General features: G+C 42.3%; 1 protein-coding gene across 3 annotated transcripts in view; it reads right to left on the reverse strand.

Moving 5' to 3' along the window:
- Positions 1-27,248, reverse strand: part of LOC118784680 — a 47,280-nt gene that overhangs the window by 14,438 nt on the left and 5,594 nt on the right. For 2 of the 3 annotated variants that reach the window (XM_036539071.1, XM_036539054.1), the window contains exons 3-18: positions 25,563-25,724; positions 21,119-21,265; positions 18,882-19,073; positions 17,758-17,844; positions 17,154-17,272; positions 16,866-16,980; positions 16,392-16,469; positions 15,482-15,597; positions 12,018-12,171; positions 6,445-6,587; positions 6,257-6,350; positions 5,586-5,717; positions 4,994-5,134; positions 4,235-4,470; positions 2,751-2,889; positions 1,479-1,673 (exon numbers count right to left, since the gene is read on the reverse strand). In XM_036539071.1, coding sequence (XP_036394964.1) covers positions 1,479-1,673; positions 2,751-2,889; positions 4,235-4,470; positions 4,994-5,134; positions 5,586-5,717; positions 6,257-6,350; positions 6,445-6,587; positions 12,018-12,171; positions 15,482-15,597; positions 16,392-16,469; positions 16,866-16,980; positions 17,154-17,272; positions 17,758-17,844; positions 18,882-19,073; positions 21,119-21,265; positions 25,563-25,724 — 2,250 coding nt within the window. The remainder of the gene's footprint in view (positions 1-1,478; positions 1,674-2,750; positions 2,890-4,234; positions 4,471-4,993; positions 5,135-5,585; positions 5,718-6,256; positions 6,351-6,444; positions 6,588-12,017; positions 12,172-15,481; positions 15,598-16,391; positions 16,470-16,865; positions 16,981-17,153; positions 17,273-17,757; positions 17,845-18,881; positions 19,074-21,118; positions 21,266-25,562; positions 25,725-27,248) is intronic. The other variant, XM_036539063.1, reaches the window with a different exon arrangement.

A 27,248-nucleotide genomic window follows, 5' to 3' on the forward strand; every position in this document is an offset into this window, starting at 1 on the left:
GGGGGGGGTCGATATTGGTGCTTGAGCTGACAAACTCTGCCCCTTTCAGCAGATAATCACCAGACCATGGGGTTTGTACTGTTAGACATAGGGCATGCTTCCTCATGCTGAACTCTCATAAATAAGCTCCTCAGTGTTTTTGGCATCTGGGGATATTCCTGCTCGCTAATCTTAGCTCAGTGAATTACACTACAATTTATAAACCGAAGTGCACATTGTCGAGACTCTAATTCATTCCAAAATCCTAGCAAACACCTGTGAGAGATTGTGCTAAAACGTGACAGATAACACAACAGCACTGATTGCTGTTTAACTGCTGAGATAACACAAGTGCTGAGCTAGAACAGATGTTTTGTTCTAATTAGAAGCGCCAGACTGGTAACACTAACTAATTCCCTCCATCTTAGCACTAGTAATTATTCTGACGAGGACTAATATACTACAACTATTTCATTCAGATCATTGCATTCGCCCCGCTCAGTTTCAAACAATTACACTTTCGCAGCAATCAACGGTACTGAAAGACATCAAAAGATGTTAGCATTTGGCAGTCAGTTGCATAATTCTATAATTCAAGCAATAATAATGTTAAACAATGCAGCAACAACTTTTACAAGGGAAGCTGAAATGAACTGTGTACAATGGAACTGTAATGTAATTAGTGATACATTGGCAAGGCCTCTGCTCAATCCTAGCTAGTGAAGCAACAGTTTATTTTAGATGTATTAAGTAAACGCACATGAATCATGACCGGGGGTACACATAGTTCTGATCCAGATGTCCATGCAGCTGTTCTCAAGCCCTGCTGCTGGAGAAAGTCCAGACTGACTTACTGTCAGACCACCTGTCATCACTTAAAACCAACCATACTACATATATAATAATAATAATTGTTATTGTTATTAACATAATTATTAGTACTAGTAAAAGTATTTGTATTATTAGTATTGAAAGTATATTGCCGTGTGTATGGTTAGGGTTAAGAGTTGAGTTGATGAGATGAAATAATCATATTGAAGTTCTTTTGTCAAGCAACCACTTTTCTTTACATGAGTTTACATTACGTAGAAACAATAACAAGGCAGCCATAATGTGGAAAAAATTAGCTACATTCCTGATCGGTTATGATCATCTCTCCCTGTTCCTACCACACTCCAGGCGTTGGCATTTTACAGTCAGCACAGGCCATCACAGTGCGCAAAGCACGAGCAAAAGCCAGAGAGGTAAGAATAATAAGCCTCAAATATTAACATGGAGGCGGCCAGCAGCTACATGCACTCCCCTCCACGCAGACAAAAGGATCGTGTTTTACGATAAATTCTTATTTTGTGGAACTCCAGTTCAGGCCATAATGGCAAACCCTAGATTTTCTTTAAAAAGATATAGGAAAGATTTTTTGAATGATGATTGCTGCCAGGAAATAACTCTGTTTAATATGTGCAGCTTCCAAATGCCCCCCACCCCCCACCCACTCTTACCTGGCTGAGCAGTTCCTTCATGGTGAAGTCCTGGGGCAGGGAGCAGCCACTGTCGACCGCTGTGCTTTTGAACATCTCTGCTTCTGCGTGCCGCTCCTCCATCGGCTCCCTGGAGGTCCTTGCAGCTGTGACCTCACGCCCAGCCTCCCGGACACTTGACAGAGAGGGGTCCAAGTCCTGCTCTACAGGGAGATGCTGACAGACACAAACACACAAACACGTGCGCGCACACACACACACACACACACACACACACACACACACACACACACACACACATACACATACACACACGCACAAACAAACAGAACCAGGTCACTTCACTTTTATCCTCTCATGCTGAATTCAAGTACAGCATTCAGACTCTTCTTTACTGTTGCCGATTCATAACCAATTGGATTGGGAACCTTCCAGACACTGTACATGTGAGTGTCCATCTGTGCTTTGGTCCAGTTTATGTTCCCAAGGCACCATCATTAAAGGGTAATACATCAGTAGGCCTAGATGCCTGCAGGGAAGTGTTTCACTTTTTCTTGACAACCCTGTGACTAGCTGCAGCGGCTATAAATTAGCATAGTTTGCTGGTTTGGTCATGATGAGAAATATCCAAACAGTAACTATAAAAAGTCTCTAAAAAACCCATAAAAACATTGCCCTAGAGTCAAACATCAACTAAGCAAAACAGGATTCTGTTTTGAAAGCTGGGGTTTCATAATAGGGACCTTCTTCAGTTAGGCATTACATGCATTCCCAAGCTTGTCTTTCCTGTTTAAACCTTGCGTACCTTGTGCACCTTATTTTTACCGTATAAGCATGCTATTAGCATGCAATTTTTTAATATATATATATATATATATATATTTTTTTTTTTTTTTTTAATTTGAGGTGTATTACTGACAGAGATTTTATATCTGACAGAGATTTCAAAGATGGGTCAGGGTGAGAACTCTTACAACAGCTGTTAGAGTTCTTACTACACCCTTTTCAGCCATACTAGGGACTCTAGCCAATCTTACTGAGATGCATTTTACCCATAATTTTGAGTAAGTTTAAGGAAGCGCTAATCTTTTCAGTTTCTTAAGCTGTGTTATTTGGGGGTTGCAGAAATTTGGGGAAAAAAACATTGCATGAGAAACTTAAAATGTAACACTTGCTTACATTTTTCTGCCATGTGTCATGTCAAGTGCCCATGTCTTTTTGCCCATTGGACCCTAATGCCCCCGCCTGTGTACACTCCCAGGGGCGGCTCAGACTTCATTCCTATGAGCCCACCTGCCCTAGGCTGCTGTGGTTGCTCCCCTGTTGCTCCTGGTCCTCCCCTGGCTTTGATTTCTCCAGGGCCTCTGTCATCACGTGTGTACCCTGCAGGCCGGGGCCCTGCTGCTTCACAGCCCTCCGCACGCGCCGGTACCTAGGAGACAAGGGGAACACAACAAAACAAGCCGCTCTCCCGTTAGGGGCCTCCCATGCACTGATCCGCATTTTCACATCAGATCAGATCAAATCCGTCCCCCCCACCCCTTCCCCCCACCGCCAATCAAAAACCACAAGCTACAAATTAGATCTCCTGTTCTCTTACATATCTGTTGAGGAATGTCGACTTTAGAGTACTAGCTTGTAATTTATGACTTACGGATCATGTTGCTTTCTTTGTTGTTGTTGTTGTTTTAAACCTGTTCCCCTTGGTTAATGTCTGATAGAGCACCTTCTACAGTGAGGTCAAGGTGCAGAAATAACTTTTAAGGGTGGGAAATTCCCCAGGATTCCAGACATCCCTAACCATCCATGATAATATCTTACAAGTAGAGCAAAACAAAGGCTGATGTAATCCAAGCTGTAAGACAACTGTCAAGAAAAGGTGAAAAAAGCCACTCTCTAGAAACATACACATACTTTTCTATTTCTGTATTTTCCTTAGGCACGCTTGCAGTGTTTAATAGAAAATGGATTGTGTTTATAGAAATAGGTGTGTCTAATAAAGTAGACTACATCATGTAGTTTTACAAGAAATTCTAGGCAGTGACTCCTTTCGCAAAGGAAATGTCCCAGCAAAGCTGTTGTACTCCATACTTTAAACTGGAAACATTGTGTTCACTGAATACTGACCGTCTGTGGCTGGAAAAAGGACCATTATAGACATGAGCATTGAGGAAGTGAGCTGGATGTTTTAAGGCATTTCTTGATTAAATGTTTTCATGTCTGTTTGACTACCACTAATATGGATTCCACTGCATGCAGAGACACTAGTTTCATTCAGAATATAGATTGGAATATATAAAATCATGCCAGACCTCCAAATTATTACTTTAATTGCATGTGCTATAAATAATAAAATGTTTTATGAAACTGAATATTTTTAAATGAGCTTACTGGATCCAAACTAATCTCTGAATTCACCAGTGCTAGATACATATTCAAAAACTGTCAGATGAAGGTACTTATTAACCTAGAAGGAACGGCCATTTCTTGACAATTTTCCACACTAAATTCTCCACTGTTTACTTTCATGTTAAATGTGAAGCCCAACCAATGGGGCAAAAAGATGTAACACAGCGCATAAAGGTATGGGTCAAACCAATGAAGACTGCCTTAAGCTAAACAATTTGGAGTGATGAAATATTCTTCTTCTATTTGTGTAATCTTTGTTGTATTGATCTGTCACTGTACATCTGTTCTATAATATTGTGGTGCTCTGCGCCAACTTGATTGGTTGATTTATTGACTGGCAGTCTATGGTTCTACCCATCAGCACTCACTTCTCCGCCACCCCCTTCTGGAAGCGGATGTGCCTCCCGGCTGGTAGCATGTCTGTCCCCCGCTGCAGGATGCCCAGGTCAGGGTCCTGCAAAGGCACCTCCTCCAGCAGGCAGCTGTCCTGCTCGGCCTCCATCATGGACTCAGTGTCCCCTGCCAGCGAGGACTGCTGGCTGGACAGCCCTAGCGTATGCAGCCAGGTTTCCAGAGCATTCAGGTCCTTCAGGACTGTCAGGGCCTACACAGTTATATAGAGAGCAGTCAAAGCCATGGAGGAGAACAGCTCTCACAGAATCCCTCAGTTAACAAATAGCGAAAATCCTCAAAATGGCTATAGAATAGCTGAGACACAACATGGGTTGGAACCTATGAGAACATAGGGTCTACATACTGTCCACTAATGGACAGACAGGATACAATTTGCCCTCACCAACAGTCCTATGTGGCAAAATAAAAGGCTGAAAACTATCAAGCACAGCCTTGATTGTGGCTGCATTCACTCTTACTTTCCTCTATAGTCATAAATCAGTATTATTTGCACAGCAGTTTATGGACTCAGTCTTCCAGAAAGGACTGGGAGTTGGAAACACCTTGTGGAGCACAATGGTAACAGAGAACAGCAAGAGCTGAATGTTCCCATAGCCGGGCCAGAGCCAGGGAGAGGACTTCCCTCCAGATTGCTGTACAGTTGGACAGGAGTTTTATGGAGCCAGGTGCAACCCCAGACACATGCGTGGCTCATTCTGTGCGGACACTTGTACCTTCAGGTTGAGCTTCTTGGAATCCTGGTGCTCCGCCCTGTTTCTCTGGTGCTTCCTCCTTATTTCTTCCCACAGGAGCTCCAGCCGGCTCAGGACACCCTCAAACCCCACGCCCTCTGGATGCACCAAGCTCTGGCCGTCCTGTGCAAACACACTGGCCTCCATTAAGACCTTGTTGAGTTTGTGTGTGTCAGTCAGTAAAGGTTAAAATTCCAGGTGGGAAGTTATTGTGTTGTACCTCTGAGCTAGAGACTTTAGCTGAATTGCTTCAGTAAATATTACACATATAAAGGACTATGCCTGGACTGGGCTACTTTCTGAATCCATAAATCAGATCACAATCTGCTGAGGACTTCAGAGTCTGAACATATGCCCAACAGTTCCACCATATAACACTGATTCTTTTGGATGAATGGTTTGTTAAGATAACCACCTTTTTGTTTCCAAAAAGCATTGCATTGAATGGACAACATCTCTGGTGGCTTTTCGGCAATGTACATGAAACAAGTAAAAGAACAGGGCAGACATTGTATAACTTTGCTATCTTTTCACAAATCACTGCACTGGGTGACGAGTTTTCAGCACGTCATACCATCTCTGCTGCTTCACTTCTAGTCCTGTTAGATGGGATTTCATCTTCCAGGGCAGTCTGAAGCCCCTCCTGGCCTGGGGAGCATTGGAGCTTGGTTGCTAAAGCAGTGTTGTCCTTCAGCCAAGACAGCATCTTCGGAGGTCAGGAGGATGGGGAGAGGGCATAGGCTGTAGGTTAGGTACCACACAGTGTAAACAAGAAGACATTTTCTGCTCTGCTGTGGTTTGGCAATGTGCACGACAAAGGCCATCCCTCCCAGCCTCTTTCTGCTCTGTGTCTTCTTACATGAGTCATGCTGGCAAGGGTCTGAGGCTAGGACAATTCCTGGAAATCAGACAACAGTCCCAAGCCAGCACATCTCTCACGTTCACAGACTCAAATACACACACATGTGCGCATGTGCACACACACACACACATACACACTGAAGCACACCACTCCTCATCTACTTAGGAGAGGCCTCCTGTGTTCCTTGCTAGCATTACGTCACCGCACAGACATCCACTGTTGGTTTAACCAGGCTCCGTTAGCTGCAACAGCCACGGCCCTGGACTATCTAACCCAGTCTTCCGAAATGAAACGCGACTGATAAGTGCTGACTGTCGCGGAATGATAGAGTCTCGCACACGCCCTAAAGCCAAATAGCAGCGGGCAGGAAACAGATCAGCCACCTTGTCTGCAGATTCTGTGAACTTCTGTAACTGCGCACAGAGCTGCGGGTTTCCTCGTGAGGCAGCGGCATCGGGATCGGTCATCTCTTCCTTGCTGCAAAATAAGGACGGACGCGTGACTTTAATTCTGCATGTCACACTGACCATTATTTCTGTGGTCTGGGGGGAAAAAAAAAGAGAAGCGTCACCTTTCCCCCTCCGTCTGGCGTCCCTCGATGACTTCATCGGCATTACTGGGGCTATTTCCTGTGACTGGCGCATGGCTCTTTAATGGCTGTTCTTCATCTTGGCTGTTTGTCGACTTCCTATTAATCCCAGGTTCTCTCACACTCTATTAAGAGGAACATATATCTCTCTACAGTTTCACCATGTCACAACATTAAGAGCTGTGTTTCTTGTGTTGCAGTATATAATTCATAATACAAAGAACCTTAAATGACATGCTCTTGGCGCACTGTGATTGAAGCATGACAAAAATAAGAGAATGTGACTTTGGCAACCTAAAATTAGTCACATGCCCAAAAAACTCTATGGTAACTTGTATTTGAAGGCCAGAATATGCATACAGAAACATATGGCATAGATAGAGCACAAAGACTTCCAAAACCATGGACCATGCGCCAGAACAAACTCAACACAATTTCACACATCCCATTTAAAATTTAGCATTAGCATTTGCAATGTATTAATTGTTATACCAGATCTTCACAGTATCCAAACTTAACAGGCAGGAGTATTGCTTGTAGTATGATTTGCAGTGGCACCCTGTGGATCAGTGCAGCCTGTTTTATGCACAGCTGTGTTCCCTGAGAAGACCACATCTGTCCCTTTCTCAGTGGACATCCCTCTCAAGTGAGATGAATGGCACGAGAATGATTAAAGACGCCCAAGGACTTAAACACCCAAAACAAAGTAATACCATTTGCAACAGTACACCATTTACTCAGAATCATGAACTCTCCACTATGAGAGGTTAGAGTGAAGGCACTTAAAGTGGAAATTATACCACGTTAATACCTTTGCAATTTACTTTATGTCAGTCCCCTCTCTGACCCTCAGTCTTGCAGCAAGTCGACTTCATCATTTTGAGTTTTCATCGCCATCCCAACACTGGCTCTCTCTTTGAAGGGGTGGGGTAATGACAGAGGCAGGGGCCGGGGTGCAGATTAGTACCCAGCCCTGTCTGCGCAGGGAAAACTATTAAAATGTAATCAGACACTTGGGCTTCTCATTTTTAATGTAACAGAGAGGGTAGCCAGAGGTTCCATGCTGGGGCTTCCAGGCCGCTATTCAAAGTTTCCTTGTGCCTTCAGCTCTGGAGCCCCTCAGAGCGGGGGATCAATGCACAACTCCGTCATCACACCTAAGATGGGCTCTGACTCTCTCCGCCTCCAGTATAACTCCTTCTTCCCCCGAAGCCAAGACCCTGGCTTCATCCAACAGTCAGAGGGCCACAAAAGAAATTTCCTCAAGTACGGACAATGGAAAGGGAATGCTTGTGCTTGGCATTTGACACATATGTTTTACAAGCTCTGGACTTCTATTCCCATCAGCCCTCATGCAAAATTATTTTGTGGGCCCTACGCTTCACAGCTCATGTAGGAACAGAGTTCTGCAATACGCTGTGCAATCTAGCTGCTGCCACCTGAAACCTGTAAAACACACCATGTGGGTCGCTGCAGCTATTTCCCCAGATCGGTCCTGGCTCTCTGCATTGCTACAGCACTGGAGCCTGTCTTGGCCCAGTGGAAGCATGCCGTTGCTGGCTGGGATGGATGTAGCCTGGAAGCTTGGTGGTGAAAATCCAAGCTGACTTACTCTGTGATCCAGGGCAGAAGCTATGCATGTGAGTGTGTTGTGTGCTCCAAGCAGTTTCACATTCGATCACGCTGACCAGTCCTCACACACACTGACCCAGTCCTCCAACTCAAAGTACAGAGCGAAACCACTGTGTGTGTATCATCAAGTCACCGCAGATGCCCAACAGCGTACTCCAATTCTCCCATGTGAAGTGGGGCCATCCACAGAGGTCATTCACAATGGTGAATGCAATGGTTGCTATGTGCGTATTGTGTATATGCATGCTGTCTTTCACTGCACTCTATAACACTGGTGAGACTGAGCAGAGCTTTACACATCAATTACACCACAAGGCATTAAAACGCTTGCGTCCACTTTCCAACAAATGCAGCTAGCTCTCAGATTACATAAGAAATTTATGAATAATTTGAAAAACAAGAGAAACACAGCCTCAGAAATGGCAAATTAACAGTGAAGTTGCATTATTTTGCTATCTTGAAACATCAACATCTTCAACATTTATAGTACCATGCATGCTGAAACATGACAATCTGTCATATGATGATGTGTCCTGTGATACTGAAGTACAACCTTCATACATTTCTCAGATGTTACCATGAGCATGTTTTTGGACCTCCCACTGGAAAGAGTCACGGATGAAAGCACAGCGGTGTCAATTACATCTTAAATGGCAATGATTGCCTTTGCGGGTCTACAGCTCTGCACAAGAGCGGTGGGAGAGGATGAGGTTTCCAGCTTTGATGGTGTGGCTTTTTTTGAAGGGTCAGAGCAGATGTGCTGATGTAAGTGGTGCTGTTATCTGTGGTCAGCGGGATGATGAAGTCACAGGCACTGCCGGGAATATCGGGTGGGGCAACGGCGCTGACATTTGAGAGCTGGGGAAGTGCGAGCAGAGAGGACGCAGCCGAGCATAGGTCACACGCTGCCACCGAGCACTCTGCCAGCCTCACGGGGGTGTGGGAGCCCCCGCGGTAGACCGGGGAACAGGATTCAGCTGTTGAGCATGTCAGCGCCAGGGTGCTCGTGGCCAGCTTGTTTGCAAAGCAGATTGCTGAAAGCTTACACTTCAGCCGCCAATTGTGCAAGGGGTGCATTGCGTGAACGAGCCGCACCAACTGCAGTCCAGGCTCTTCTCTGGGAGAATGGGCAGATCCACTCTTAGAAGAACAGTGGGCAGCTCACCAACTGCAGACTGAAATCTTCATATCCATTCTGAACCAAACCTGCCATCTTCTGCCTGAACAGACAGGGGCTTAGTTAAGCCTTAATGGAATTAGGGCCAATTTGGGTTCCTTCCAGTAATACATGCATGGAATAGGCCTCAAGACTAGTGGCTCTCATCACTATGATTTTCATTTTACATTCAGCAGGCCAGATCATGAGGAACTGTCCACTATGTCACCTCAGAAAAGGAAAATACCCTTGGCAACCAATAACAACCCTGCGATAACGCCGTGCAATGCAATATATGACCCCTGTGCTTTCTCTATGACCAGCTGTCAAACCAAAATACAAAAAATGCAGCACAGATACAATTTATAAACATGCCAGTCAATAAATTGCCTCAGCTTAATCATGGAAAGGCACGTTATTGGGCTGTTTATGTATTCCAGCGGTAAAAATAACTACCACCCTTAATTAGGTTGACAGGCCCCGATTACCATCGCTGACGTCCGTTCCCCAGATATTCATTCCCATCTTTCATCCTTCTCTTCGCAGACTGCTGTAAACAAGCACTGAATCTTATCTGGCCGCCTCTCCTCTGCATTTTACCACTCCACTTGAACGATGTTACTGGGGGCAAAAAAAAAAAAAAATAGCTTCGTGACTTCCTCTGCCTCTGAGATTGAATGTTCCCTCCAATTACCGTAGGTCTCATTTATTCCTCCCAGCATCGTGCTGCGGGGTGATGTCAGCCAGGAACTATCGCTACCAGCCTCCCCATCTGGTACGCGGCTTGCACATCTGGGCGCCATTAACCAGAGCAACAGCCGCGCGTCATGTTCGCTCCGTGCCACCAACGAGTAGCCTGCCTGCTGCCGCCACTGGCAATGAGCCTCACACAGAGCCAGGTTGGCAGCAGTGTGAAAGGGGAACCAACCACCCAGCTATGGGCCGCTCTCACCACCACTGCGAGAAGGGTGCCGATTGCTCAACCAAGTCAGATGGTACTGCTCCACTCTATTTTTCATTGTTGTTTTTTAAATCTAGACCTCGGCAGCTGCGTCTAACACCTCCAACTCTCAATGCGCTGTAATCAATTCAAAACTCCCCAGGGTGGAGTAAAGTGTTGCGAAACTGTGAGACAAATTTGTTTTACTGGTTGACTGGTGGATGTACCTGGCACCGAGAACTGACTCTGACTCCAGGGCTTTGTTCAGAGTCTCACATTAAACCCTCCATAAAGTCTAACAAGAGGTGCTCCCACAGATAGAGAACCTATATAACCCTCCTGCCAGCGTCTGGGGGACAAGTGGCCATTGTTATATGAGGCAGCGTGCCATGTGAACAGCCTGAGTCTTAAGGGCAAGAGAAACACCTGAGATGGAGCCGGAGGTTTTGTGACCCAGCTGGCAATTCAGAAGACTGGCAAAGACATTGGAGCAAGCAGTCTTAAAATGAGTTGGGGAGAATGACTGTCTGTCCACTAGACAAATGTTGACTGAACCCAACAGAGAGCGGCTCTATATAAACAGAGTGGCCAGAATGCCTGTATTCATTAAGAACAACGATGGGACATAACAAGTGACATGTGGCCAGCTAGGTTGGGATCAGTCTTTGTTCAAATTAAAATGTAATTCCTACAATATAAAAGTCCCTGCAATTCTAAAATGGCAGGTGAGTCTTGCTTGGTATTTGCTTGATTCAGGGCTTCACTTTGGAAAATATTGTTTTTTGACACCAATCAAGTCAGGACGGCTGGCCATCTTCTAGCACAGACTGAAGACCCCTCTTTAGACTGCATCTTGGCTTCCGGGACTTAGTTTTATCACTTCAGTCATGCCCTTCTCATATATTTCTTCCTTTGTGAGCTATTGATACATGTTCAGATGTGGTATGACGTTTTCTGTATGCACTGTTGTTCATTTGGCTCTATCATATGCACTTATCTTCCTGAGAATGAATGTCAGGTGTACTTTGTGAATCATTCTGGGTGACAGTATCTGCCAAACAGCTAAATGTAAATGCTAAGTGGGTCATCAAGTACTATTAAAGATCAAGAACATGAAAGCATATTCAATGGCTGAACCCTTTGGCCCGGTTATAACTTTTTCACGTGGATTTTTTAACTAAAGCCTGAAAAAAAAAACATTTCCTCAAATCTATCAGATACACATCTGGAGAAACAAGGCATAGCAGCAAGATAGGATCATTCAGGAATGTCTACCTTTATTTACAGTGCACTGAAGCATTGAAATAGGAAGAGGCCTCAGGACTCAAACATGCAGAACATATCACAACAATCCCTGCATCACACAGCTACCTTTCGCAGGTACTGTTGGCTTATATTAAGAGTGACTGAAACTAATATCATATTAATCTGATATTTACTTTTGTCATCGTCATTATTATGTGCAAATATTATTCTAATTCCAACCGCTTATTCGAGTTGAGGGGATATGAAAGCTATTACATTGCAAGAGTAGAAAGAAAAGGATATTTATACTGGCACACTCTTTGGGCACACTTTACAACCACAGAATGAAATTTACGTGGAAACTTATGGATTTTTTCAGGCCAGGGTAAATATCACCTCTAAAACCTCTTCCTGCTAGTTGTATAAATAATGCATACAGCCAAGTTTATTGAGCACTGAATTTGATGTCGTGTACATGTAGTCCTTTCTCCATTATCTACTCCCATTCAGCTGAACACAGACAGCAACAAACGCACCTGAAAACCAAGAGGAGATGCCACGGTATAGTGCCAAGCTACTGACCGTACATCCTTTGAGCCGGTTCTGTTCTTCTTTAATCTCCTTTCCCATAATCCTGTGTACATCCTTGTCCATGCTGCAGCAAGGCAGGGTCAGTGGGTCAACATCTTCCCTTGTGAAATCAGAGCTGGCAGAGAGTATATCTGACCTCTCATTCCTGCAGGGAGAAAATGGTCATGATCTCAACCCATAAGCACTTGGCAGCCTGAGAGAAGAATAATGATGTCACATGACTAAGTCTTATTCTTTTCTAAGCTGGACCTAAGGCACAGATATGCAATGTTTATATGTCTAGTCCTAAAATAACCACTGAGGCCAGAGAATGGGGCCAGATAAAGAGGACCACATAGGGATACAGCCTCTGAAAGTACTTTTAAAATGTCTTGTGTGGTTTGAAAAATAAATTAAATATTGAATTTTAAGCATGTTTAAGAGAATCAGAAAATACTAAAGGAGCGTAGTAAGAACCCACTGTTTAAGTACATTGAGGAAAACACTTCAAACACTAACTCAAAGTGTTGACCATACCTTCAACCCCTCCACACATTTACAATTGTTTGTTGATGCTAAATTGACAAAGAAACATTAATGTGTTTTAAAAACGGTTTGTAACACAACAGCATGCAAACAGTTCAGTAGACAAAATACGAGAGCTAATTCAGATCAGCACTTCAGAGTCCCTTTCAGACATCCCAAACAATTACAGGACCAACAAAACTGGCTAGCATTGCCCTCAGTGCATAGTTCATATTCCCTTCTCATGAGATGCAGTTCTCAGTCCGACGTCACACAGCCTAGATCAAGAGTTTCCCTCTGCGAAAACAGTGATGCTGTTAGACTGTCAAAACCCCAAAATGGCGGGTGTGCAGGTTGCACAGAGAGCACAGACTCTACGGACATGCTGAAATAGATGACCACCGGTTACGTCACCCCCCCAACGTCCCAGTTCATACGCTGGAGATCAGAGTGAGCTTGATACAAAACGTATGATGTCACCCATCGAACACAATGAGCTAATCATCTTTGTGGACAGGCTGTTGTTGTTGGAGCCTGTCAGCGGGGAGGGCTGAGAACATCTCGTCAGCCTCGGTCACACCGGTAGACTAGTTTGAATCTGTTAAGGCAAAGGTGTGGCAGAAAGCATTGGGTGCACAGAACTGGTCAGGCCAGAAGAACCATGCCAGCCCCTTGCTAACCACCGCGTTTTATGGCAGAGCATGACATCATTCGTTTGTGTACAGGGAGTGGAAGATACTTGACTCTGCCAAAAGACTGAAAAGCTGAAATGAAGTTGGCTCCTTTACTTTGTCAATACCCATTGTAAAAAAAAAAAAAAAAACAAAATTTGGATTTTACTATGCCATTTTTACACATAGCTCCAGTTTCAGAATTACAAAAATAATTTGACAAGAATTATCTCAATATTTACAGTACATTTGTGAAAGTCGGAACAATGCTGCAGCTTCTCTGGGGGGTCAGGCTTGTGCCACGTGACCTCACTGATCTGGTTTGTTTCTGGGCACCTATGGTCAACCGTACAAGGAGGGAATCTGACATCAATTTAGCAGAATATGCTGCTGACCCTATTCAGAATGGCATTCTCACATTTTCACATGGATAATGCGTAACAACAGTGCAGCACAATGAGAGCCCCGTGGCCCTGGCCAGCTGTATCCCTGGGCACGACTCTGAGCTCTCGCCAAACATGGTTTCCTGGGCAAGGGCTGGGGAAATCCCAGAGCAGATGCATCAGATAACCCACCCAAAACATGTCCTTTCTGAGACTTGCGTACAGCTGCTAATGGTGTGTCCCTAACCTTCCAAGCCTCAGACAGTTGCTAGGTCACCAATTATTTTTGTTCTGTGCAAAAGCTGAGGTATGCTTGAATCCAGGCCATTTTTGTAACACTGTCAACATCTTGGAAATTATTCAAAGTGACTCAAATGTCCAAGGTTAACAGCAGTTGTTTTTGTATTATGAATATTAACAGTTTACAGGGGAGAAAAAAATAATCCCAGTGTCAAACTCAATTTCCTTTACATCTACAGACTGTATAACACCAGACTCTGCATGGGGCTCTCTGGTGAAAGGCAAGTCGCTGCTTACCAGAATGGTGTATTATCTTACTGTTACCATACTTTTCCATGAATTCATCTTGATTAGTACTGTCTGGGTTACTTTCCGACATAAACTCTCCGAAACATAACTTAACAACTGTAATATTTTCTCTTGTACTTATGAACATGTTTTCATCCAAGATGCAATGGATGATTAAAATAGCAGCTGATTTCACAGTGCTACACACACACTGCACTACATAAGTACACACGTGCATGTAACCAAGACTGCGACTCTATCAAAGACAAAATCCGGACGTAACCAGGATTTATTAGTGTAGGTCCTTTCCACCATTAGCAGTTTATCCTGAATCAGATTAAATAATTTGTATTAAATGGCTGGAGATCAGATTTGTGTGGGGAAAGCTGATCTTAGATCTGTGGTCAAGGGCAGGAATTACCTGAAGTGCATTTTCTAGCGCTCTAAGGCCATCTGCCTGGTGTGCACTAATCAGAAACTTTCCCTATATTTACTTAAAGTTAGTCATTCTGCTTATTGTTTTACAGCAAGATAACACTACATTCCCTTTACTCCGACATTACCTCCTAATGGGTTACCGTGAATAATCTGGGAAGTGATTTGAATTTTAGTTTGTAAAACCTGGAATTAAGCAAGTATTCCTACATATATAACAGTGGCTGCTGTAATGCAAGGAATAAGGTATAAGGTGTTTAACAGGAGACTAGAAGATCAATGAAGTAATCAACAGAAAACAGTGACCTCACTTCTGCGAATATGGGACAATATTGATATGCTTTTATACTTCACAGCTTTAAACCTTTAGTGGTCAAACAGAGACAGCAGATCACAAGCAAATTAAGTGGGTTCTACCCGCACTGCATGTATGTGAATACAAATGTGAAGTATTTCAACTTTTGAATCATTTCTAAGTTAACTTAGGCAGTAGTCTTCTTGAGTCAAGACAGTTTTGCTTTCAAACTAGCATGTCAGAGGGGCCAAGGCAAGGTTTCTGGGCTGCAGGTGACAGAGGTTAAGTGTTACTGAGGGAAAAGACCACTAATACATTCAGCCTAAACCCCTACTCTTCCCAGCTTTCCTCACCTTACTCACATCCAATCAATGCATTAGTTTACCTTCAATGAACAAAACCCAAAACACGAAACTAATCAAGAGGGAAAACCAACAAAGGCTAACATTCAAGCAATTGCTTAGCTCTAATTGTAATTTGGACAGGGTCTCCTTGGCCTTTCTGGTGCCATTGTGAGCAATGAAATGCAACCATAACACACAGAATGGAATCCGCTGCCAGGTCTGTGAAAACGCAGCTCATTAAAGCGTGAAATGGTTCACGGCCTGGTGAGGATGCAGACAGAGGGGGGAGCCCTACCTGACAGCCTTCTGGAGGAGGGCCCAGCCGTCCTTCACCTCTCCCTGCTTGAGTGTCACTCTGGTTGCCAGGGTTGGGTGGAGATTTGACAATTGAGAAACGGTCACATCCAGCATCTGGAAAGGGTCGCGGGTAATGGCGGACAAGGAAGGAAATTACTCAATGTGTTTGGAGTCGGTTTATAGGTTTGGAACAAGATATGGTTTATGCTCTTAAAACACTGGGTCAAACATGGTTGTTGGGAAGATGGAAAATAATTATTTAACATATTCAGAGTGGGGTGCTGTGCTGGGGGAAAAACCCTCATGAGGCCCAGATTAGGTTTGGCTTTTCCTGATTAGGAGTCATTCTACACTATATCTTGATTCAAAATCCAGCTATGACAGAATATTAACAGTCTGTCTGAGTTTCACTCCAGAATGCTTCCAGGCCTCGTAAACTTTTTATTTAACTGCATACATATGCAATCCACACACTAGATTTGATGGGCCTGTCAACAATTTTTATGCATGTATATTGAATATTTTGTTATTGTTTGAACAAGAATACATAAAAGGATATAACTGGCATGAAATCATTTTTAACAGGCAAAACCTGCCTGGGGGGGGAGAGAATTGACATATTTAAAAATAAGTTTTAGAGCTGAGGGCCAACCTGGCTTCCCTCCGCACACCTCCTAGCACAACTGATCTATTTAGGCCATGTTTATGAACTTGAGGAAAAGAATGCTCTATGTTTTTTGTTCATTAGCATAGAAGATTAACACATTAAAAAGACAAAATTGCTCTAAAATGTATACCGAATATCATTGTTGGCTTTATGCTTCCTTATTAGAGAACCTTTATTGGATGTTACAGTGTAGATGCTATATCATGGCATACGAATCATTTATTGTGTAAGTGTTGCTCACCATGATTTGAGTTGCTATTTCTCTGATTTCTCTGTCTCCGCAGTTTCCATGGTCATTTGACACAGAAATGCCTTTCCTCTAAAAAAACCAGGCAGAAAGTAACAATGTGAGGAGATGAATAGACAAGGACCACCAAAGAAGTCAGAATCACTGTGTTGAATGAAACCTCCCTGATTGTCCACTGCAGTTTTACAAGTAGGCCACAATTACACACATATATACATACTTATATATATACACACACAAAATAGTGGCCTGTGGCGTTTCGCTGGCATTCAGTGATTCACATTTCACTTATTTGCCTTTCAGTTATTTATGTGTCCCTTCATGTTGGTATAAATGTGAGTATTTTGTGAAGAAAGTCAACAGGTTTCTGAAAATTTCTCTAGATTTTACAATCTTGTTGAAAGAGCCTGTTAAAGGGGCTCACTTCATACATGTATAAAGCATAGCACGAAACAGCGTATATTTTACCTTGCTGTTGATGGCAGAGATGATATTGTCTGCCTGTTGGTAAAAGGATGAAACTTCAAGGGCTAACTGAAGGTTTTCGTGATAGTCCTTCAGAAGCGACTGGACCTTCAGCCACCTACAACAGAAATATCGCCAACTGAATGCACTGCTGTGGACATGCTTCTGCACAAGTGACTCATTAAACAGCCCATATTGATCTATTTATTGATTTATTGATCTAGTGTCTGATGCACTCAGCATTGGTTTGACAGAGATATTTAAATGACAGGTGTGGTTCACTGAACATACATTTTGTTGATGTGTTTCCTCCTAGTTGAAATGTTCTTCCCTTCAGTCTTCCCCTGTTTCTCTAACTTTAGGGCCAGGTGATTGATCTCCTCATGCAGGGTCCGGTATTGCTGCTCATCCTTTGGAATAGTTACAAGAAACAGACTCACATACTGTCATGGCTTTATTACACCTCTGTGATATCTGAGCTTGAGGTTGGGTTCTGTTACCATTTCCAAAGCTTGTACGCATTTCTAAAATACATATTCCCTAACATTTGCATCTAATTTCATGAAATTTCATTTCATGAAATTTCATTTCATTTACGGCCCCCTTATTTAGACTCATAAATAAGAAACTTATCAAAGGATGTATGTACTTTCAGCATTCTTAACCTTTTTACAGATGTTTTGCAGAAACAACTTCCATGCCTACTGTCAAGATTGTTTCTGTTTGAACACATTATCAGGACTGCCAAAACTGTTAAAAACCACTTGGAGATCAAAAAAAAGTTAGAAGAGCATATGTGGGCTCACTTCCTCTGGATAACTGCTATAACATAAGCAGAAAGTGCTGAATGAACAGGGGCACTTAAGATGAAACTCTCTTTTTTTATGGTGCTCACCTGTTTCAGATCCAGGATTCTCCTTGTCAGCTGAATTTTGTCAACATTCTCCCCCAGAACTCCTGCCAGCGACTGCTCCTCTTCCTGCTGACGCAAATAAAAATTAGTTCATCAAAGGCTGCAGGTTTAACTGTGAACACCTACAATTTATTAGCACTCCTCTTTTTCTAAATTACCCCATTCAACGTGTGAAAACAGGGTTTAGGAGTAAGAGAGACAAGTAGCAAATGCTCAACATGGTTCCAAAGCACAAAATGGTAAAGCAAAGCATTAAGGAAAAATTGAACAGCTTTTTTTCACAGTAACCTCAAAGATTCAGAGAACTATTGGTACTCAGACATGGTGTTTTTGTGTTCATTTATTAGTTCCTGAAAATAGCTGAGGAGACACACGTGTGTGTGTCTCCTCAGTGTAAAATGTACAGTGGAAATTTCACCATTTGCTTTCATCACTTTCACACACAAGCCTGTTTGCCATCCCTGTTCATTCAGGAGGTTGTTGGCTGATCCTTTCCTTCACTGTACAGTATGTAGAGCTAAAGACATGATGTTATAGAAGAGTTCCCTGCTTTGTGAATTTTTTTTTATTTGTTTCAGCTGAAAGAGTATATTTTGCAATATGGCATATGAAATTTAGAAGTAATGTTACACACATCCAAACTGGGACCTTGCCTGAGACAGATATGAGCAGCAAAGCAGGATGGCACCACTGGGAAATCCCATCCTTCAATCATTGTTGTTTTTTATTTCTTTTATAAAGCTAAAAAGATATGGTGCACATTGTTCTGGTGGGGGGAGGGGAATCATGAATGTATCTCTGATTCTCAAGCACAGTCCATAAATTCTCAGACATGTGTCATCAAAGTTTAAATTCCAAAGAGAGAAAAAAGATACACCACCTGGAGAATCTCCTATTGACTGTGAGAGGTATAGTTTTTACAAACGCACTCATGTAAAACATGTAAAACAAACCACCCTTTTCATGCCACATAACAAGAAAGAAAAACCTGGGGATATGGGAAAGAGATTGTGAGTGGGCCACAGCCTGCATAAGAGGTTAAGTTACTCATACTTGTTCAGCTACAACACAGCATTGCATCTGGTCCCACTGAAGGCTAAGCCTACCTTCTCCTTTATCCAGGTCTCCAGCCTGTCCACTTTTCTGTTGAACTGTTGCAGATTCCTGGCCCCGCCCAACGCTTTTGATTGGTTGGCAGCTGTCTGTTTCAAGATGTGCCACTGGTCTGTCAGCTGGGTGAGCTGCTTCTTCACCAGATCCGAGTTGGGGTTCTCCTCACAGATGAGCTGCTCCCCCATCTCGAGAAAGGATGCGAAAAACACGAGTGAGGATTGGCTTGGATGTGACCTGTCTGACTTGCAAGCCCAGGCTGACAGCTTTAGGCAAGCCTCCACCAGTTTTAATGGCTGGGAAAGCAGACATATCGTAGGCCTGCATCGGCCCCAGGCCACCTCAGTGTCAGGGAAGCATAATTACGGTAATGTACCATTTCCAAACAATCTCAGATGGAGGGGGAAAGAATACACTTAGGCTTATCCTGTCTGGAATGTGTCTGGAACATGGATAATCATGAGAACAACCTTACTTCTCTGTGTGCAGAGAAAAAGGGGATGTCTAATTTGAGATAGTCTGAAGATGAATACATATTGAAAGTATATGATTTAAATATGTTCTTACCATCCTCACCTCTATTATCCATTGCTTCCTTATGAATGTACACTTTATTTACTGTGCCCTAGGAGGCTTATTACAAGTGTATGATTTTTATACCTTCCAAAAGTGCTTGGTTTGGATAACGAGACACTAACACGTCAGCAGGCTGTCAAGACTATATTGAACAATGTACTGTTTCTGAAGAGGGGAAAGTTGTTAAAAATAATACTTTTCTGAAAAATAATTAATTGATCACCAGTTTGGTTATATCGTACATGGGACTGACGACCCACCACTTCACAGTGAGCCTCAGCTTCTTTAACAAAACATAACACAAAACATTCCCTTACTCACCTTCCTTCTAGTGTAGGGTATTTTGTATTGCCATGTTGCAGTCGTATATCACACTCAGAAATTTAATGAAGCATGCATCTACAGTAGTACTCATCACTAGCTAGCACACCACTATGTCACATGTTCAGCTGTGTCCTTTTTTCATACTGCTTTACTATATGCACTTTGTGCTCTTTATTTGTAAGTTGCTATATGGACAAGAGAGTCTGCAAAAGGGCACAATGAAAATGTAAAATGATAAAGTAACAGCTTTACAGTCCCTTGGCATGCTGTTAATCAAGACCTGGAGGCCTGGTAGGACCTCCCATGTAATTCTTATAGTTCCAAGAGTTGCAAGACTGCTGCTCATGCACCCTGGTTGCAGCTTGGTTTCAAATGATCTCTTCCTCAAACTATGCCTTCGCATGGCACAGTGACAAGTGGTGTTGTCCTTGTTATTCTGTGTCTGCAAAAAATTTCACTCACTCATTCATTCACTCACTCACTCACTCACTCACTCCAACCTACAGAAAGGCTTTGGATTTGTGACTCGAGCAAAAAAAGCAATGATCAGTATAGGTCTGCATTTCTATTTGTCGTGTGCCATGGTTTATTTTTGCATGGCTTAAGTACATAAATATGAGTAAAGATGGCGTGGGTGGTAAAAACTATACAATAATAATTATTCTAATGCAAAGACCAATGTATTGATGTCTTATAATTGTATGTCTGTTTCCCTGACTTACAGCTAACTACCTGCCCAAGACATTTGACCCTACACAGTACAGCTATACCACAGATTGCTGTATACCTTTTAATTGAAAATAGCAGCACATTTCCTTGCAGAATGTAATGGATGTTAATGGTTCTGATATCTGCACCCATTGCTAAAGGCCAAGAAGATTAAGGAACATATAGCTTTGAGGTTTTAGTCCATAGTTCCTTTTCATCTGACACCTCTATCTGACACCTTTGGACCTTTCCAATTTGATAAAATATCTTTTCTTGGAAATGCTTTTTGGTTTTGCTCAGGTTTAAACTGGTATCACAATATGAGCTTTGGGTAATGTGCCTCTTCATGGCATCTAATGTGTTCAGATGTGTACAGATGCAAAACAGGGTATAACGTACAATTTGCTGTCTGGAAGAGTAAAGAAGTTGGGGTGCAGTCGTTTGGAGAAAATTATCAGAACTCACAAAATTTCAGTTAACCATCATAATTATTTCTCTGCAGTCTGTTTACAACAATATTCACCCTAGAATCTTTGGTCTAACATGTGTTCCTTTAGAGACTACATCAGAGTACTGACTTTGCAAAAGTAAGGTGTATGAGGTAGTTTCTGAATGGAGGATTCACCTGGTTAAGCTGAATTAGGGTGTTCTCAAAGTCCTTCAGGTCTCTCTGGAGGGTCTGTGACACCTCCTCCCAGTCCTGCAGAGGACACCTCTGGATGTCACAGCCATCCTTCAGGTCCTGCAGCTTCCCCTTGATCCACGCCTCTGCCTTCAGGCAAAAAAAAAAAAACATCAGATGCATGGGTTTTAAAAATGACTTTCAGTTATTATCTAATCGAGCAAAAATGTGTAGTAAACGTCTTGCTGTGGACCAGGATCACTGTGGCACAGATCACCATGTTTCATGAAAAAGACTCAAATCCCTTGACCTGTCTGTTAATCCCTTGTTTGTTAGTTTGATTCAACCACTTCTTCACATGTTTCAACTCCGCTGGTTTATCTTTTCTTGATGTTAAACATGTGCCCGTATGAATTTTTATCCAACCTGCGTAGAGTGCTGCTCTACCAACTGCTGAGATGCAGTCGTACCAACATACCATACAATTGTATGTGAAAGTAGAGCCTACAAATTGTAAAAATGTATTCTCCCTACTTCATGTCAATGGGCAGCTGAATTTCTTCAAAAGTGTAAACATAACACGAGATGTGTGTCTGAAAGCCAATGTGAATAAATAAAAGTGTATTTTGATAATAAAAGCCAGAGTGAATTATTTTATGCACATATGACAGCATTTAATTTTGCCAGCTACAGATGGTGTAACTAAGACAGACTGTTTGAAGCTGCTTCCAAGTTTCTAAACAGACCCGCCACGTGCTAGGATTTCTCTTTCATTTTATTCGAGCTTAAAGCTGAAAAGTATCTCATATTTCGTTTTTAACCTAACGTCATTGTAACATTTTGATGCAGTGAGGAGGTCAAGGAATTTTCATCCCTTCAATTTACTTCCATCTTCAGTCAACTTGCCTCTGGAAACATTTTATTACAATGAAAAACTTTGAAAAAGCTTTAAAGAGTGTGCACAAGGTTAAACATATACCAGGTCTACTGAGAACATGCTACAAGCAAAGTGTGAGATTGCATTGTAATTAATGGTCTCAGGAGGAGGGAAAAGACAGACCTTACAATCCATCATCCTTTTTCTGATGCATTTACAAAGAGTAACACTTTATAAATGAATTATTTGGAACCTATTCCTCATTTTCCAATGCTACACTAAGTACAATTTGAAGCATTGAGGCTTTTCCTGGCAAGTGCACTGTGGACAATGCATAAGACTGCTTCTCTTCATGTTCTCCCTAGCCATATGTATATATAAATATAGATATATATATATATAGTGTCTGCAAAAATACTTTTAAAGAAAGAGAATAAAGTATTGAGCTGTGAGGTTACTTCAAAGGGGGGATCACACTGCAACTTCACTTTGTGTCAGTACAGACATTAGCTAGTCATCCACAGCCTTCTTCAAATGAAAAAATGAGTGTTACATTGCATTATGGATTGGACAACAAAGTCAATTTTTTTTTGTAAAACGAAACCACTGTTCTTCTGACTCCACTGCTGCAGTACCCTAGTGGTAATGTAGCTATCCTATAACTAAAGTCTCTTGTTCATAATGTTAAGCTACACCTTGTAGATAACCAAAAATTCTGTATGTGACACGTGATTTTGTCTGAGGGTTAGCGAATGTGAACTCGATTAAGAACCACAACAGATTTTACATTATGTAACTATTAAAACAAAAGCAGAGTTTGTCAATGTGAATACTTACAATAATACAGAGATGGAAAAACAAATTCAAGTTAAGTTTTCAGTGAAGTTACCCTTTTCAAACTTTGAAAAGTGCTTGATTTCAGGGGAAAAAAAATCTAACCTTAATTTGACAATAAAACAAATGTGCTTCTGCCATAATGCTTGGCATTCATGCCACAGTTCTATAACCAAGGAACAAAAAAAAGAAATGTAGTTTGAACATGACACAAAATAAAACATAAAAGATATGCTCTGATGTATGGCATCTAGTCCGCTAATCCTTAATTTTATAAAGTATCTTGAGGATTGTTTGAGATAAAAATAGGCAAGCTTTTTTAGGTAACTTTTTACAGGCTCCTACTGTCTCCCATTACAGTGGTGTTCATTTCAGTTATAGCGCTCTCATAAGAAGTAAAAATACCTCTGTTTCCTTATCCCTCCTAAAACAATGGGCTGTTTTTAAAAATACCACACACCTCACAGCAAATGTCTGAAGCCACTGAATGTCAGTAAATCATTGTGCCAGCAGTCATTCTGCGTACGGTGCGGGGTAAAAGTTTCTATTGTATTAGAAACTATTAGGCCTGTCTTTTGCGCTGGAACTTTAGAAGCTGAGCTATGCAGCGGCCCACTTGGATTTTTCTGTTAAGCATATTGTCATTTTAGGAATACCACTAAAAGAAATACTGTTTTTAAAATACCACTAATTCCAAAAACAATAACCACTAAGCAAGCCTTATCTAAATGGAAATTTACAGAAGGTTTGACCGATAATCCTTGAAAAATAATTCTTTCATGATTTTATTTTATGATGAGCTGTATATTGAAACATTCATCAAACTATCGCAAGTTCATGAACTAGGCTGAGACAGAAAAAGCCTTCTTGTTTACACAGAGCAATAGCAATGACATATTCCTCTCAATGACAGTCTTTAAGTTATCACCCCATAGCAAATTCATGCGGAGAGGGGATCAAGAAGATAAGATCTGAACTCCCACTTGAGTCTGTGTAGCTCAGAGCATGACCGCTACAGCCTCCACTTGTGATCGGCGTGGAAGTCAAACAAGAGGCGTCTCTTCAGCTACAATCTGGAACACATGAAGCCTTCCAACTGATCAGTTACAAAAGCTATAACCTGGTACATCAAGCACATGATTCACTGCAATGTCACCTTCAATCAATGATCCAGCAGTTGACTGGGACCATAAAGTGCCATAAAAACTCTATGTTCCTGTGAGTCATTGAGGATGGACTGTGGGACTGGGATATGGATAACCTAGAAGATTTTCCAGCAGACAGTCTCTATGAGCAGGCTTGTGCATAGTAGTTTTTCACAGTGTGAAGGCCTCTTCAGCTCCTATGGGACACAGATGCCTCTTTCTTTACGCTCTTACTTCCACATTCCTCAATATTAATTTTTTACCAGCTCCACCAGAAGACCTATGGCTATTTAAAAGAGTGAACACTTTCCCTATCAACAGCACTTTTCTGAACTTCACACAAAGTCAATGACTGTTTTAAGAAAAAAAGTATCACTGATTCCTGAGCGTGATATATAATGAAATTTCTCTACAAGTATTTACAGTACCCCATTGTTTTATCCCTCATACTAACTAAAGGCCACACTTATTTTCCTCACTCTTATCATCGTTAATTTGATCCCACTCAATTCATCAGCTGAAAAAAGGAGAGGGAGAGAGAGGAGAAATATCTGTCCAGGCTGACAGCGGCTGGGCTGGGCACACAGAAAAATATCCTTGCACACTGGAGTCTGCAGCGCAATGAGATAACGCAAGCTTTGTGCAGCTCAAGCTGGTCTCTATGGGCCAACAGCATGAAGAGATGGAGCCAAACAATGATCTCACCCCCGAATAATTGCTTCTCTTGTGGCTGTTCCCTTCCCCTCCCCTCCCCTCCCCTCCCACACCCCTGCGCAGCTCGCATGCTCAGCGCAAGAAAACGAAAACCTTTCTCTCGGGCCAATAGACATGCAAGGCCTGTGTATTTCTCGCTACATCTACAAAGTTTTCTACTGTATATCCGCGAAAAACTGCAACAGACCAGCCCCTCCTCTAAGTCAGACAGCTCCTGGAGTTCGATGCCTCCCCAAGAGGGGCAAGGCCTTGCCTCTGTGTCTTGCGGCAAACATGTAGCAAGACCTTGTCCCTTCTTCCTACCACAACCATGCAGTGAGACCTTGTCTCTTCAACTCATAGTAAAGCTGCAGTGAGGCATTGTCTCTATATGTCATAGTAAGAATGCAGGGAGGCATTGTCTCTTCCGTCTCTCGCACAATCAGATAAACTCTCATTGTAAATCTTCATTCTTGGCACAATTAGTGAGCTCATGCCAACTATTGCATCTGCTGGCTGGAGAAAGAATAAGCGTATGTGTTTTCCATTACAACTCCTGTTTACATGACAGGGTTCAAACACAGAGTTTACATTTTTGCAGAACAAATTGTAAAATACCATGCAATGAGCCTATTGCCACAAGTGTTACTATAAAGATCAAATTTTACAAAATGACAAAGTCTATGTGATTTAGTGTAGCCTGTATATCCATATATTAAAACAATGCAACAATCTACAACAATCCAATTCTAAAAGAAAAATCTTTTAAATACTCTATCCTCCTTTCAGCTTCAAGGGTTATCGAACAGACGCTTACACTAAGCCATTCTAATAGACAATCCTTTTGCTCCGCTGCCATTTGAGCCTCTAATTGGCTGACAGTGCTGTCAGTCAGTACCTGCATGATCTCTCTGTTGAACAGGGTGTTGCACTGAGTGAAGCTGCAGTCATTGTGGGCCAGGACGAGCTGGGAACAGGACGGCGCCTCTGTGCTTTCACAGGGCAGGGGCACCTTCTTCAGCAGGTCTCTTTTGGGCGATAGGGCTCTCAGCAGAGGCATCTGTCAGCAAAGCAACACAGAATCAGCGATGAGGTTCAAATGCTATTGGTTACCTCAGATATTGTCATGTAAGCAGTGTTCAACAGCAAAGAACACCTTGCAGGGGTTCAAGCCATCATATTGCATCGTAGGTAATTTGAATGGACAGACAAAGGGGTCATTTAGAGTTTTCATAACGTCTGGAAAAATGACCAGAACAGTTGACTGAGATCCTGAGCTGCTACTTGAATGGGGAAAACTTTGTGAGGTCTCCACTTTGAGGCTGTCTGCTCTTCGTAAGGTTACTTCAGTGTGGGAGTGTAGCTCGTTGGAAATTCAGTTTGGTCTTTCATCTTTCACAATATTATTAATTCCCCCTGGCTGTCTTGTTAAGATGGGAAAAAAGACAAATGGTTCCCTTTAGTCAGACGGCAATCTACAATTATACCATGTGTCATGTTCCCTCAAGCATTCTGAGAATAGACAATGTTTCAAAAACAAAGACATAAAAGCACGTGGCACTAATCACTGGTAGATTCATGAAAATGTTTTTAAATAGATAAATATTGTGCCTTGTATACTGATTCTCAGAGGATGTTGTATGTGAGAAATGAAAAAAAAAAAATCTTGTCAAAATTCATATAAAATGCTGCATTTGAGATCTCCGGGTCAGGCACATCTGGGAAAGTAAGGACTCGTGGATTTGTTCACAGTCAACCCACACAGCACAGAGGACCCTCCTGTCCTCACCGTCACCCTGTCGCTATGGAATAAGGAGCCAATCCCAGAAACAAAACCGGTAGCAAAAGCGATGCCAGTGGACATCAAGTGTGGTTCCTTTATTTATTATTTATTTATTAATTATTATTTCATCTGGACAAATCCAGTTTCCTAATTACTGCGCCATGTTGAGACTCAGAGACTCAGACTGCATATAGAGAGCCTCACCAGAATGCAGGAATTATGTGATCCACGACAAGCACTCATCACACAGAACTGCAAGAAACACAGGTGGAGCCATGCTGATACAAATACAGTTCTGCAGGGGGAGGAGGATGTGCCCAGCACACTGCCATTGCATGGTTTTTCTACATATTACATTAAAGACATATGCAATGTTAAACTCTGAGCACTGCATGTCTACCCTGACAAAATCTGAGAGAGAATACCGCACAGTGCAAAAGCAAGTCTGGAGAGCACCACAGGGGGGAAGGAGAGTTAAACGGTCCACACAAACTCAATTTTACCCTTTTTCCCACAATCAAGAGCCAACGTGAGACAACCAGTGTGTCTGACAGCCCCCAGGTCCCACTTAAGAAATAATACTGTCAGCGCTGTCCAATGTGTTAGTGGGGCTAAATGAGTGTGGCTGAGTGAATTTCCTTTTCCAAATTATTTTTCCCCTATTTTAGCCAGGAACCACTGGAGCTAAGGAGGGACAGGTAGAGGACAACTTTCCAGGAGGGTATGTATTTTATTTTTTCCATAATATAGTGTTGGAACCCAGAGCAGTAGAATAAAAAAATAATGGGCTAACCATTTTCT

This window comes from Megalops cyprinoides, chromosome 1 (genome assembly GCF_013368585.1).
Source record: "Megalops cyprinoides isolate fMegCyp1 chromosome 1, fMegCyp1.pri, whole genome shotgun sequence".
Taxonomy (NCBI): Eukaryota; Metazoa; Chordata; class Actinopteri; order Elopiformes; family Megalopidae; genus Megalops; species Megalops cyprinoides.